Genomic DNA, 16,075 nt, shown 5'->3' with positions numbered 1-16,075 from the left:
AGAACTGATGGTATCATAAACCATGACATTCAGAGAAGGTGATTAGCCACCGAAGAAAAAACAAACAAACACTGGAACCTCCCCTCCTGTGTCCCCCGTGTGGCTCACCGTGGGACCCGTGGGCATGACACACGGGAGCGGACATGGGAGCGGACTAGAGGAGATACGATGTCAGAACTTTTCTGAAATCTTCTCTGAGACAAAGATCACATGGCTTAAATATTTCATGTAGGTAATAAAATCTCTCTTCACAGCAAGCCAGACTGATCTTTGTTTTTTCAAAGTTGGCTGGGAACCCAAGGAGAACTGGCCTGCCTGGGGTTCAGGCGGGTACTGATAACAGAGGGAGAAGCTTACTGGATAACCAACTTCTTCTATTCTCTCCACGACAGGAGTTAAAGAGAGAATCACGTAGCTTCTACATATTCTGAAATCTCCTGATGTCTTCCTCTAAAACTAGTTCTCAAGGAGAATAAGATGATTCAAAAGAAAACCATTCAAAGAGGCCTTTGGCAAGAATTTTATGTGTACACGGTGGATGATAAAAGCCAACAGGTTCGGTTAACACCGTAGAAAGAAGGAATGAACACTATATAATAAGGTTATTTGCAAGTAAAGCAAGAGGGAGGCTGTTCGGTGAGCTGTCGATTATAATAAACATTGTTGAGATCTATGGTGATAAATAAGAACTCACTGAAGTTCATAATCAAAGACTGATTTGTGTCTTTCATGGAGAAGAGGCAGGACTCCTTGTGAATCCCTCACCTTCACACGATGATGTAGGAAGCAGTGGTCTTTAGTCCAAAAGTTCTGAGTTCAAGTCCTAGCTCCATTACTTTGGGATCTGAGTCCTAGTTTCTCTTATATAAAATATGAATAATAATACTTGCTATATCTATTCCATACAGTTTTCACCAAGATCAAAGCAGGTGTGATAATGGATATAAAAACACACTGTAAATCATAAAAGCACATGTAAATATATTTTTGAGAAAAGATTAATCTTTTTCTGGTTCTCCAAACCAAATGTGATGAGAAAGACTAAAAATAATGTTTAAAAATAGGAGCTACACTGAAATAAACAATTTTTAAAAAGAGTTTATTTACTTACTTTTAAAGGGTAAAGGAGGGAGAAGGAGAGAGAAACACTCCTGACCAGGAACCCAGCCTGTAACCCAGGCGTGTGCCCTGAGTGGGAATTGAACTGGTGACCTTTGAGTTCATAGGCTAGGACTCAATACACTGAGCCACACCAGCCAGGGATGAAATATACCATTTTATCAACTCCTTTCCTTCCTTTATGCAATTTGAGGACCTGAATAAACACTCCTTTTAAGTGGTTATTAGTAGCTAAGGAATCGTTTTGATAACAGAGATTACTAGAAACAGCTTGCTTCTCTTAAATAATCAGTTTGTATTTTTCTTATGAACACTATGAGCCTTATGAGTCTTGTCTTTTCCTTCCTTCCTTCCTTCCTTCCTTCCTTCCTTCCTTCCTCCCCCCCTCTTTGCTTAGACTCTAAAAAATCTGAAGCCAACTATATAGTCTACCTCTAACAACTCTACAGAATCTTATACATTTTGTGAACAAGTTTTAGTTCTAATGTTTTTATTTTCTCTTTGCTTTTGTTTCTTATTCATTCACTGTTATCTGGTTGTATTAAATACATTTCTGAAATTCAGTTTTTAAAAAATGGCTTTTTTTTGGAAACACATAGGAAAACAACAAATCAAGCCTTGAAGTGAGGAAGTTTGGCATTAATCATTCAAAATGATAGAAGGTGAGCACTCCAGATAATGAATTGTTTCATAATTGCACAATTAAAAAGCAACAAAATGGGAAAACTAGTGTCAGGTGCCTGAACATATCTGCCATCCAGATAAGTAAGTAGGTCACAATAATCCAAAAGGTATGTGAATGGCACCACCCATTGTGCTGATTTAAACTGAACCAAAAGTACAATGTCTGAAAACCTCAGCTGTGGCTGGTGGAATTCCTCATTTGAAAGCAATGAAATGAAGTGGCTGAAAAATTAGCTCCATTACTCACTTGGGTGATTTGAGATCACGATGAATAATTTTGTGAAGGTGCAAATAATTCATTCCACTTGCAATTCCCGTGGACCAGTCTACTAGCAATCGAGGCGTGATCTTCCTGCCAGCCCGTAACACCTCGTAGAGCTGCCCGTGGGCACAGTATTCCATGATGATGCAATAGCACGGGGCCTGAGTACACACACCCCTGTCAGGGAAACACAAACATGTTTGTAAATACAGTACACACATAGAAACAAACATACGTGTCTTCATATTTTAGGAATATTTCATAAATTTAATCAGGACCAATTCTCTATTGAAATTATTTAAAAATATATATAGATAATCTTTCCTGATTCTTTTTGATGACACAATTTTTTAAATTGAATTTATTGGGATGGCATTGGTTAATAAAATTACAGAAGTTTAAGGAGTATAATTCTACAACACATCATCTGTATACTGTACTGTGTGTTCACTTCTGATTCTTAAATTAGCATTAAAAACCCTCTAGTCTACAGGTTTTTCTATTATACATATAGACAACTTTGGTTTATTTTGCTCACTTTAGGTATCTATATCCTGTGCTGTACCTGGTGCTTTTTTTGTGGGCCATTCCATCCTGGGACAGAGCGCGCCCTTTCACGGGGCTTTGTATGGGCTGCACATTATGTGGTTTTAGATTGTTAAGAGTGATATAAATATCTTCCTTTGAGAATTAAATAGAGGGTTTTAACACAGTGTGCCGAAAGAGAGAATTTAAATAAACTCTTACTCTTTTTTGTTACTCTTTATTTATTACTCTTTATTTGTTAACTTTTAAACTGCTCAAATTTAAGACAACTAACTAGACTGAGGATCAAAGAAAGAAATTTCTATATTAGATAGTTTTTAAAAAACACTTCTGTTCAGAATAAAAATAACACGACACAATGTGTTCTATACCCATGCAGCCTGTGTTTCCATCGGTTCCTACATCTTGCACGGAGCCTTTCCTGATCATTCCAGTCCAAAAATGTCTCTCTCTTCTCTAAATGTCAGTGCTACATAGCAGCCATCAGTTTTTTATATGTGATTTTTCTCTCTTGATACAGATTACAGGCTCCTTGAAGGGAGAGGTCTTTACGTTCTTTTCTGTCTACCACAAGACCTGCATGTGCCCAGCAAGTCCCTGACAAATGGTTCTTAACTTCATCTTAACTTTCTTTTGCTGATAAAGCCTTCCCCTGAACATGTGCGGAAGCCCAGGGTAGGAGGGGCAGTAACATGAAAGAACATCTTCTATTTGTCAGGAATATCGACATGTTTATTTGTTTTATTTAGTCTGCTCCAAACCATTGTAAGATGGATATTATCTTTTTCATTTTCACAGGTAGTGTTCAGAGAGGGGCAGTGACTTGTTCTGGTTCAGACCACTCATAAGCGACAGAGCTGGTATTCAAACCCCGTATGTTTAACTTCAAAGCCACGCTCTTCCACTCTGTACACCACACCGCCTCTCTTTTAGCTCTTTAACATCAGTATCGACAAGCATGTTGGGAATTCCCACATTCATATTGTCACCTTATAAAGTGGGAATAATCATATTAACTCTAATTCGCAGTTTGTTTCTGAGGATGAGAAAAGAGAAGAAAAACGGCCAAGTGCAATTCTCTGTGTCCCATCCTCAATGGCATGTATGCCTTCCTATGAAACTGTCTAGAGTTGTCTACCTACAAGACACCCAGCTAAAGTCCTCAGCCAGCCCTCACTGCCTGTCCTTCATCTCTTGGGCTGCTGTAAGTGAGGAGCACTTTAGAGGCCACGATGGCTTGTGGTCCTGTGCAAGTCTTATAACACTAGCAGGTTATACAGAAATCAAATCATTAGTCTTCATTTTTCCTGTTTGATGTGCCTGTCAAATGCCATGGAGCTCTTTCTATTACTCTCCATCATTTTCTAAGCTACCCAGAATCCTCATCTTGGTTTTTACTGAAAACCTTTTTTCAGGTTTTCTGTTACTTGACTGTTAGGAAACCTCAGTGGAGCAGGAGTGTATGGCAACAGCGGAGACAAGTTAATTTTCATTACGGAGAAACAGTGAGTAAGGCAGGAATAATGTAATGTGCTTAAGTATATCAAAATAAATATTTGTTTGAAGCTATTCAGTATCCTGTTCTGGTATGTCTTAACTTGTCACACGAATATGGGCAGAAAGGGTCTGGCAGTGACATGTTAGGCACTTTTCATCTTCCCTGACTGATGAACGAGGAGCAATCATTCCGTCAGCCCTGTACTATGACAAGGCTCCTTACCAGCTATAAATAACAGCTCCATAATCACTTCTAATTGCTACCTTTTCTTCCCCTTGGCACTCAATTCCATTAGGAAGAGTCAGGCTGAGTTTTAAAAGATTGCTTAAAAAATCGGAAGAAAAAAGAATATAGTATTCTTTCCTTGCTCTTTCCCTTTGTACATGGTTCTTACTTCAAAAGGAGCTGTAAGCACGAAAAAGCAGTATCCAGAGAGACGTACTATAATCTAATCTTGCCTTTATGTCTTCCAGACGGTCCTGAATGATTCATTGGCCAAGCAACACATGGCACAGATGGCTGCAAACATAACACTGCACAATGCCCAAGAGTGTGGTGTGATGGGCCAGGGACACAGTCTCACTATTGTTTTCCATGTAGAGGTAAAGACTATTCAAGCATCTTCAGCCTAAGAGTTGGGCACCAACATGGCAATGTTTGTCCAATATGCTGAAAAGTGCATATGCAGGCAGGCGGGTCAGAGGGTGAGGTGGGGGAAAGGACTGTGGAGAAGAAGGAAGAAGCAAAAGAAAGGAAGGAAAAAATAAAGCATCTCATGCCCATCCTCTGAGGACACAATTCTACCTGGGAAGCCCTCTGACCTGAGAGACAGCCTGTTGCATTTCAGGAGGCCAAAAGGCCATGCTAATCTATGGAATGTTCTGTGTCTCCAACCCCACAGCCTAGTGGCTGAGGCTTCAAAATGGAAGTGGTAATTAACTGGAAGTCAAATGGAAGGCCCTTCCTTCCATTTAGGACAGTGTGGCATACAGGGAGGGAATGAAGATCCTCTCAGTGAGGTAGAATGAAAGAAAGCAGTGAGTTTCTGGCAGTATGCTTAAAAATAACCCTCCTATTGTCTTCTGGAATTATCATCTTTGGAAAGATCAGAATTGGTCTCTAGAGCATTTTGTTTTAGTCTCACATCCTCTTGGCCCAACTAGGGCAACCAGTGACAGAATCCCGCCAGCAGCTGAAGCTCCATCCCACGCACTCTGCAAGGATGTTCCTCCCACAAGGAAATAAATCCAAGCACTTTGCTTAGCCTCCCAGTTAAATGCTTCTCTTCTTTCTCTTTCCATGAGGGGCCTTGTTTAGGAATCAAAACCTGGCCTTTATACTCATTTAAACTCACTCTATAAAACCTGTACCTAAGATTTCTATTCCTTACTTTGGGGATGTGGTTCCAATGAAAAATTATCACATTACCTGTTTAGCTTTATAATGAGAATTTTATTATGAAAGGATCCTCTCTTGGGGGCTGGGAGAAGTTCCTTCCCATTTAGAGAAGGTAGATTTGTAAGTTATTCCACTTCTAACTATAGCCTTATGGGCCATGCTATATATATATAGCACTCTCATCCCACCTAAAGACTATCTTCCCTGTTCTTCCTTTCTCTAATGCCACTCCCCATTCATTTGTTCAAGCCCAGAGCAAACGTGAAGGCTGGTAAGAGAGGGAACTCGCAACAGAAAATATTGTACATATTTAGAGCTCAGCACTGACAAACTTGGTGATTCCAAAATTTACCTTTGAGCTTTCCCCTTTTTGCTAGGGATCCCCACCAATATTTTGAAAATAATACTCTGAACTATAAAGATCTTGAAAAGGACTACTTTGTGAAATAAAAATAGCACACAACTTACTATCATCAATAACTCTGTATCATTACATTGAGAAAGCCGAGTGTTTGCAATTACTTGAAAAGTGACCTAGCAAACAATGAGGCAGGGAGAAATACTCTGAAGGCACCTGTTATTCAAGCTTGTATTTAAGAAGGGGTGCTAACAGAACTAATACAAAGCATGTCTATGACACAGGGACTAATTGTTCTCTGATCACTTAGATGTTAGCTTTGTTTCCTTAACTGAATTTTAGGATGTTCAGGTCACCTGGAGGTGACCTTTGTCATCTTACTGGTAAATAAGGCTGATGCAGCAGATCTGACTGCTTGGCAGGGACACACTTCCCCCCCTCTGTCCCATCTGCATCCCTTCCAAGCAGGGCATCCCCTGGTTAAGAAGAACTTCTAGATTATAAATTCTTAAGACATGATTCTAATTTAATAGTTCTTTGGTGTCCTACCAAAGCACCTAGCACAGTGCTTAGCGTATAGCATGTTCTTAACATGTCTTTCAAAGCAGGAACTTATTTGTATCTATTAAGGGAAAGAAAATCTGTTTCTTGAAAGAAAAAAAAAAGCCTTGACCTACTTGAAAGCGATGATGTTAGGGTGCTTCAACTTCCTCAAATGCTTGATATCCGTCTCATTCTGCTCTCTCACTTTCTTGATGGCCACCTCCTCTGCTCGGAACTTGCCCAGGAAGACAGCTCCTTGGGCTCCACTACCCAGCCACTGCAGCTCTGAGATCTCCTCAAATGGCACTTCCCAAGTATCTAGGCACACAAGTGAGAAACAAGCTTAAAGGGGTCTCGGAATTTGCTTAGGGATCATTCTGTAAGGCCACTCTGAAGGTACCAACTTTATATCACCCAAAATGATCTCTACCCTTTGTTTTCCCACTGTAACTCACCCAAAGACAGACCCTTTCTATGGGCCTTGGCACTGTAGATTGAATATCCCCATGTATTCGTTTGTATCAATCTTTAGCCAGTGAAATCAAGCAGATGAGAGATCTCCAGTATACTCTCCTCCAAACAAAACACACATCGACACACCCACCTCCTCCCTTCAAGCTTGCACGTCCAGTCTATTCCCCCTCTGTCTCTACACTGCCATCCCTACCCCGTCACCCGTGGTAAGCGTCATTTCATTTTTCTTTGAATTTGTCATCAGATGGTCAGTTAATTCTTGCCGGATGAATGTGCAATGATAGTCTCCTAAAAACCTAATTATGCATAATACCTGTAATAGTATTTACCTTTTATTTAGTAGTTATTATATGCCAGACACTAGCATAATGGTTTACATGTCTCATGTGCTTAATCCTTACAACGACCCTACAAGTTCAGCCTTACTCTGCTTATTTAACAATGAGAAAACTAAGATGCAGGGTGGTTAAGTAAGTTACCCAAGGTCATACAGATGGTAAGTGGCAGAACTCTGAAACTGGCTGATTCCAGGGACGGCACTTTGTCCACTATACCACATTGCCTCTCCTGATTAATGGACAGTGTCATTAGTCATGATAATTTACTCATCCAGATCCAATATTTTCCAGTTTCTCTTTTTCTTAGAGTTTGATTTTTTTTTGCACCAAAAATGTAATGGGTTATTTCTAAGTGGTGGTGTTATTAGTGATTCATATTGCTCTTTATCCTTTTCTGTTTTTAAAAATTTTAACTATAAGTATATATTACTTTTCTCATGAATTGCATGCTATTTAAAAGAAAGCACTTCAAAAATTCAGTCGATATGTGCTTTGATCTTGTGAAACTTAAAAAGAAGAATATAATCCATTGAGCCTTTTCCTTGTCCCCCTTTCCACCAGTGCATTATCACTGCACTGGTAAGAAACGAGCATCAAAGAGCTGGGAGCCCGTGGAATGAGGAGCAGAGGATAACAATGTTAAAGGTTATGAGAAATTCTTGCTGGAGCTGATCACTAAAAGGCTGCTATTTGCAGAACACTGCACAAGGTAGCGTGGAGGTAGCTTTGAAGATATTCTGGTCTTGAAAGCAAATCAACTCACCATTTACCACATGAAATAAGGGCAGAAAGAGTTCACCAGTATTTAGAAGGGAACTACATTTCCCTCTTCTCTAATTTTCTCTACTTTAACAGAAATTCTGTAGACTCTTTTAATAAAATGTGGCTTCTCATCACAATGGTTAAAACATGACCTTTGAAATATAACCATGTAGAGCAGAAGAAAATGATAGTGAGGGTCATTTATATCATGGACATTCATCCCATTCAGCAGTATTAAAGGTTTCTGCTTTACCAAAAGGGATTATATGCTCTATCAAAGAAAATCTTTCTAAAATATGAGTAACTCATGAAAAAGAAATCACCAGAGGAACAAACACTATCAAGTGAGATTTGGGAGGAAGCAGTATGTTGTAGACTTGACTGTTTTCAGTCTCTTTATGGCTTCTAACCCCAACAAGCATTAAGTGTCTCAGGCAGCCTCACTTTCATCCCCCTGGGCTTATCCGTGCCGCACACACAGGGCGCAGACAGTGGTGGCATGCACCAAGAGAGTTCACTATTAGGGGTCCAGTGAAGAACTCAACACAGTGTCATTTTGCCCATTCTGAGGGCGGAATAAGGTGCTATTACAGGATATGAGGCAAGAACATAACTGGGTAGCCCTGGTTGGCACAGCTCAGTTGGTTGGATGGTGTCCCACAAACTAAGAAGTTGCAGGTTGATTCCTGGTCAGGGTACGTGCCTGGGGCACCCTGACTGGGGAAGGCAGAAGGCAACCAATCAATGTTTCTGTCCCTCTCTTTTTTCCTCCCTTCCCCCCTCTAAAACAAAATAAAAATTTAAGAACATAAGTGGGTAATATTTCTCTGAATAACTTCATGGAAGTCCAAGTAACCCCAATTTTCATTACAATAACTATTAAAATTACACAATCTTTGGGTGTCTTTTTTCCCTATCTAGTTAATCTTTACTTACTGTTAAATACTAGAAACATTAGAAAATATCAGAAAAACACTCATTTTTATCTGATATCCCATCCCAAACTCAGTTTTATCTTCTCTTTTAGTCTTTGTTCATATGTCTACAGTTATGTAAAATTTGCATGTGATGTATAATTTTTTACATATATTATGTATTCCCCTTGTATTTATATAGTTTTTGTTATAAGCTTTACTAATTGTTTACTGTATCATTTTTTGGTACTTATGTGTTTCTATCTTTTTGTTTGGTAATTTAAATTCGAAATTTAAATGCTTTTTCTTTCTTTATATTATTTTTATCAAACTCAATCCTTAGGTTTAATAGTACAGCTTCCTGGCCCTCGGTACACACGCCGCATTGCTCTCCAAAACGTTTCCTCTAGTTTTTGCTGACAGCAGCAGTGTGTGCGTGTGTGTGTGTGTGTGTGTGTGTGTATGTGTGTGTGTCTTTTACAGCAACTTTGCCAGCCATGAATATTGCCAATTATTTTGGGGGGCTAATTTATCCAGGTATAAAATAATGTTTTATAAGTTTGTACTACTTTAATTGCCAGTGATGAAGAATGTTTTCTTTACATTTGTTTAATGCTCACACCTGCTTTGTATGAATTGTCAAATTTATCCTTTGTGCACTTATCCAGTAGAGTCTTGTAGTTCTCATAAATTTGAAGGAGGTTCCTTTCTATTTGAAAATATGAAGAGAATTTCTTTTTTAAAAGATTTTTTCTTTTAATGTTACTATTTTTTGAAAAAAATATTTTTGTGGTTGCCTGAAATTTCCTTTATAATTTCTTCTAGTGGCTACTCTGTGTTCTAAGAGTTGATCTATAGTTGATTTTTTAAAAAGTTTAACCTTTACATCCATCTTGAGTTTATTTTGGTGTATGATGTGAGGACTGATTTAAATTAATTTTTTTCCATATTGTTATTTAGTGATTACAAAACCATTTGTTAAATAACCCTTTCTTTTCCTGACATTTTATAATGCTTACATTGCAGTTTACCATATTTTAAATAAACAATGCCATTTATTAAGTATTTTTATAAAATGAGAAGTAAATGAATTATTAAAACACAAATTTGGCCCTCGAATACCAAAGGCTAAGGATATAAGGAATGAAGTGTTCCTCTGCCAACAGCAGTTCCTGCCTGTGCGATTCGACCAAGTCGTAATGATCTATGGAAAAACAAAGGGGATATCACTAGTAACGCAAAAACACAGAGGATAAAATAAAGGAATACTTCCACCACCTGTGGAACTGATTACCAGAAGTAAAGCTGATGAATGTGATTTAGGTTTCTCATCCTGTCCCAATGTCCCTATCAATATGTAGTAAGGAGGCAAGGATCAGAAAAATGACGGCAAATAAACAGCAGTAAGAGTTATGAGAGCCCTGGCTGGTGTGGCTCAGTAGGTTGAGTGCTGGCCTGAGAACCAAAGAATCAGGAGAAATTGATGAATGAGATCATTAACCTCATAATAGTGACAACTGGCTGTGCTCCCTCCAGGGTTAGTCCCAGACTTTCTGCTGCTCTTAACACCTGTCCCATTGGTACTCTTCCCCAGCTTTTATCTTCTCTCTGATTCATCACTATGACTACTATCTTAATTCCAATATCCACCAGGATTCTTAAGACGGTGAAAGAGCCACATGCCCACCCGCTGTAATGCGTAAGTTCTCTTTTGTTTATTCAAACATGCCAATGACAACACTTGCTTTGAGACTGGGAACTATTTGGAGATAAAAGGTTCCAATTACACATAGTACTACCTTACTTGGACTTCATTACCAACAAACTAAATGGGAGATGAAGACCTTAAAACTTTTAAAAATCTAGTGAAATTTCCTCATAAGTACCAAATGCAGGGGCACATCTGTTACATGTGCTATCCTTTGGTTGACTGTAATCCAGGATTAAAGATTATCTCCCTGATCCCAGAGCTGACAAGGAAAAATCTACACCTAGTTTCTGGCTGCTAGCAAATCTCCTTTACAGCCCACACAGCACCAGTCCACAATAGGATGTCTTGTCGCCTGCTGAAGAATTAGGCAGCTGCTGTGTCCTTGTAAGCTTACACTGACCAGGCCTGTTGCTTTTTTACTCTTGCAATAAGCCTTTCTGCAAGTCACATAATCCAATGCAAGACAAATTAAATAGAAGTTTATAGAACAATATAAAAATTTCAAGGCTCCTTTTCACAAACACAGAACATGTCTTTTATTCCTTTTATGCATCTGAACCTCAATACTGTGTTTGGATCCTGAGACCTTCGAATTATCACCAAAATAATTGACAGGCTGGACAAGTTAAGATCCTAAAAGCCAAATGCAGTTTATCACATAAGCAGATATTTGTAGGTTTTGTGTCTAAGGAAAGAAGAGGAAACTTTAAAAAAATAATAAATGAAGGGTGGTTATCTCTAGATTGTGGGACAAGTCATTTTTATTTTCCTCTTTATGCTTATCTTTATCCCCAACTCAAAAAATAATAAGACTGCTTAACATAGGAGTCCCCAATCTTTGTGTGACATGGAATAATTTTTAATTTCATTGAAGCCTTAAGATCACGGAGGCAGGGAAAAGGTGGGATGTGCAGAGTATGGGAGGATATGTATGAAAAAGAGAGACCCAGACAGAGAGGCGGACAGGCAAAGTCCAGGCACTGACAAAGAACTTGTGCGTGGAGCTGGAATGGAGACTGTGGCTGACAAATCCTGAAAACTATACCTGGAACTGGCAGATAGACCAGCAAGTCCCAACGCGCCTTTGGAGAAGGGGTATACAAGGAGGGGGTGGTATTGGTTTAGGGTAAGTATTTCACAAACGGGAAAACAGAATGTATGAGAAAGTGGTTAATGGTAACCAGTGTCGACTGGCTGTGGTGGAAAAGCATGAACAGTCCTGATGAAAACAGATGAATATATCTTTAAGGGAAGGCCACAGAGTCCAATGTTCAGTTATAAAATAAATAAAACAGAATCTTACTTCTGGCCCATATTTTTCCTTTCCAAAATTTTAAAGTGAGAGATCTCATAACAACTGAGTCACTTACACAAGGCTACAAAGATGTGTACCAAAGGTCTTAAAGGCAACAAACCCTTTGAACCCAAGGTCCTTCTCCTAGGAATTTACCCAAAGGGAAAAGCAAAGATTGGAGCAGAAATCAAATAACAGACAGGTGTTTGCCGAAGTGAAGCTTATAATCACTAAACATGGCCCACAAATTGTTGAGCAACAGAAGATTCCTTAAATAAACATTGGCCTGTTCACAGAACTTAATATTGCCCAGCCATTACAAAGGATGCTGATGAAGTATATTTGAGGATATGGGAACTATTCACATTATGAAGTGAGAAACAGTGTGACTTTTTTAAGGGCACACACACACATACAAAGACACTAACGTGATCTATACCAAAAACACGAATGGTGGTTTTCTCAGGACACTGGGGGGGGTCACAGATTATTTTAACTTTTTGGGGGGGAACTTACTTGTATGTCCCAAATTTTCTACATATATTATTTTTGTTTTCAGAAATAAAAGTTCTTTTAAAGAATATAAATGAAGTCAGAAAGAACATCAGGGCCCTGTGATGTTCTTGTTACTTCAAAATCACAGTGCTTGAGTTGGAATACAGAAATACACAGTTACACAATGATGGGAGTTAAAGATTTACTTTTTAAAAAGCAGTGGGACCTAAAAATAATGATGCTCCTCAAGAATAGTTAGATACTTTGTCTTTCTTCAAGACGTGAGCTTTCTGTGCCTTGACTGCAAGAAAAAACTACTTTTCCTGTAACCCGAGGCCGGCCTGCAGTCTCAGGCAGTACCATGTGGCTTCTGTCCGGTTGTGGGTTTGCCTGGCAGCCATCAGGGGTTTTGATTATATAAATATTCACTTAGAAAAATTTAAGTTTGCAAATATTATGATTTATTTATAAATTAGATAATATGAACACAACTTTATTAAAATACCAGTTATATATAAAACATGCATGAAAATAGAAATTTAAAATGATGGTATAAAAGAAACAGAAGCTCTAACATTTTCTTCCTTATAACACCATGGATTGTCCTATCTGTATTCTACTTTGGACACCACTGGACTGACAACCTTAAAACATGGGCTTTGACCCCCCGCCCCCCAAAAAACTAACCGAATGTGAATCTGTTCCACTTAGAAGGTCTATGGGAAATGGATACAGGCATTCATTCCATTTCCCCAGGGGTCAAAGGTCATCCAGTTAATGACGACGGTGTGCTTACCCAAGAAGTATCTTCGGGTTCATGCTATTCCTTACCTTGCTGCTGTAATTTGTAATCAGTGGAATACGCCTTCCCAATGATATTCCACACAGGCTTTAAGCATCCGAACAGTCCTTCCAGAAACCCACCACCGCTGCTGCCCGAGCTGCTGAACTGAATCTTGACGTCATCAGTTCCGCTCACGCTCTCTCGGTCTGCAGTGTTGCTGTTCCCCTGCGACACGGCCACGTCTGACTCATCTTGTTCCCTCAGCTGAAGGACGCTGTTCTCAAACTGGTCCCTGGAGTCCTCGCTTACACTTGTCAACACTGTTGTGGCCGCAGGGCTGTGCACACCCTCGGTTAGCTCTGTTTGCACCGCCCCCTTCTCCTGCTGGTCCTTAGGGAGCTTGGGTGACTGGTGGCTCCCCACTGGGGCCAGCTCATCTCGTAGTCCACTGAAGGTTTTGCTTTCACTCACGGGTCCGCGCGGGGAGGAGGAGCAGCTCAGGTGCTCCTGAGGGCCGGCCATCGTGCCATGAGTGTGCCCGAGGTCCTGAGACGGCACTCAGAGCACTATTCGAATGGAGATCTGACGTGAGAGAGGGCTCCGAAACCTGGGGAAACAGGAGGAGGCCGTGAGATCACCCTTTCCTTAGTCATCGCACTAGTGCACTCCCGTTTGTAATAATGAAAGCATTGCAGCAATGACAAGTCAGGCTGTAGGAGAGTGTGTCTACTCCCAGGAGAAAATGTCCGTGACATATGAGTATAAAAACAGGTTAGAAAGACATATACAATATAAACTGTTTTTAAATTTGTTTAGAAAGGATATACAAACACATATATAAGAAAAAAGACTGGAAGGATCCATCTCAAGAATTAATAGTTAATTCTAGGCGGTTTGGTTGGGTGGGGCATTATATCATCATGTTTTTCAAGATACTCCTGGCATTCTGCATTAATATGTTGCTCTAAATTGAATGTTTATATCTCCACGAATTCATATGTTGAAACCCAATCCCCAGTGTGCTGCTGATATTGGTGGTGGGGCCTTTGGCAGGTGGTTAAGTCATAAGGATGAAGTCCTCATGAATGGGATTAGTGCCCTTACTAGAAGAGACCCGGGAGAGCTCCCTTGCCTCTTCTGCTCTGGGAAGGCAGCTGTCCATGAGCCAGGAAGCAGGCAGTGAAAATGAGGGGAGCGAGGTGAGAGGCAAAATTGGTAAGATCTAGTGACTGACTAGACACAGAGTGGGGAAGGGGAAGGGAAAGGGGAGGAATACCCTTCAGATAACCTACTTGGGGTAATGGATAGGGGGCCAATGGCATTAACTGAGATATGAAATATCAGAAGAAAGGCAGATTTGGAAAGAGGTCATGAGCTCAGTTAGAGACACAAAGGTTTTAAGGCCCACTATGTGTGCTGTGCACTCAACCAGGCTTTTGTTTTTATCTGACTTAAAAAAGACACTTTGTAGAAAGGGGGACACTTTGGGGAAGAAGTATCAAAGTGATACAAGGATGAACACAAGTTAAATTAAAGGTGTATTTATTCAATAGGTGCTAAGAGCTGTGCCCCATAATAGGCTGGGTTCTGCAGACAGAACATTGCTTGTCGTTGTTACTACTTTTAATGATAATGAAGACCAGGAGCTGCACAGGTTACAGAGCCCTGTCCGCCCAATTCAGTGACATGCTGATAAGCCAGCTCCCCAGAGAAAAACCCTGATTGTCCAATTTGTGGTGTTTGTGATTTCCCTGGGATAAGTACTCCCACCATGGCAGATTCCTAGCTAATAACAGTTTAACAACCAGCTTGCAAAGTGGCTAATATTTGACAACATGCTCTTATACATTGGTGTATAAGCCAGCTCCAACACTAATAATCCTTGTAAGAGTGTCTTGTCATTTTACAGGGCAGTAAGAAAATTTTCTAAGATCAGATATGGAGTAAGCAGTAGAGCAAGAATTAAAATCTAACTCAAAATTCAGATTCCTAAATTCCCTTGCCTTTTTTATAACATGATGGCGCCTCTTACGATAACCTGTTCCTTTCCTAGAGTGCTTCACAGGTTAAAAGGACTGTTGCGTCTGATCTTGATCTAGACGTTTGCTCCCCCGTGTGTGGAAGCCAGAGCAAGGAACCATTATCTGTTTTTCATAGAAGGACTCTAAGGCCTACAGACAGCTACATGCTGAACACCACCCAGCCAGGGTTGAACGCCAGGCTATTTTTGCTTATTGCCAAATTCTCTCCTGTACCACACAGAGTGTGGAAGACACAGCTCGTTCCTCTCAGTGCTTCCAAACTAGTTAAGGAGTTAAGAATTATACCTGGGGCATCACCTCCTGACTGCCACCACTGCCCCCACCCCCCGCCATGAGAAATGTGCCGTGTTCTGTTACATAGAGCCATGAGAAGAGAATCAATGATGGAGGTGGGAGTAGTCAACTTGGGCTGAAGGAAAGAGGCAGGACTAGAGATGAACCTTTAAAAGAAAGGTATGTTTCAGATGGACAGAAGTAGGAAGTCAGGGAGGAATAAGAGCATTCATTAGCAGAGGCAGAGAGGCAGAAAGGCAGAAACAACCAGGGCATGTAAAGGGTCAGTAACTTAAATTCTGCATCAAGGAGAAATTTAGGGATGGCACAGCTGTCTGGGAATATCAGGTTGGTAAAAGAGGGAAAGAAAGAACAAGAAAACTGGATTCATCTGGTACAGCAATACCTGTTTGCTGAATGGACCCCCATTCCCCCGGCCCCACCCTCCCTGCTCCCATCATTTGTGCTTATCTCCAAGCTTTGACGTTACTGACTCCCTCATTTTGCTTTCTTGCTGATCTCCTGCCACAACCTTGAGCTGTGTCTTGCCTTTGGCCTCTCCAACCTTGCTCTGCCTTTG

General features: G+C 40.2%; 1 protein-coding gene across 4 annotated transcripts in view; it reads right to left on the bottom strand.

The window, feature by feature from the left end:
• The window catches only part of MAP3K13 (mitogen-activated protein kinase kinase kinase 13), a 148,663-nt gene that overhangs the window by 31,175 nt on the left and 101,413 nt on the right, over positions 1 to 16,075 (bottom strand). For all 4 annotated transcript variants that reach the window (XM_028504452.2, XM_028504453.2, XM_036017799.1 and 1 more), the window contains 3 exons: positions 13,228 to 13,787; positions 6,543 to 6,726; positions 2,051 to 2,242 (listed from right to left, as the gene is read on the bottom strand). In XM_028504452.2, the coding sequence (XP_028360253.1) occupies positions 2,051 to 2,242; positions 6,543 to 6,726; positions 13,228 to 13,702 (851 nt within the window). In that variant the 5' untranslated portion in view covers positions 13,703 to 13,787. The remainder of the gene's footprint in view (positions 1 to 2,050; positions 2,243 to 6,542; positions 6,727 to 13,227; positions 13,788 to 16,075) is intronic.

Source organism: Phyllostomus discolor, chromosome 2 (assembly GCF_004126475.2).
Source record: "Phyllostomus discolor isolate MPI-MPIP mPhyDis1 chromosome 2, mPhyDis1.pri.v3, whole genome shotgun sequence".
Taxonomy (NCBI): Eukaryota; Metazoa; Chordata; class Mammalia; order Chiroptera; family Phyllostomidae; genus Phyllostomus; species Phyllostomus discolor.
This window is presented reverse-complemented; position numbering and strand designations above follow the sequence as displayed.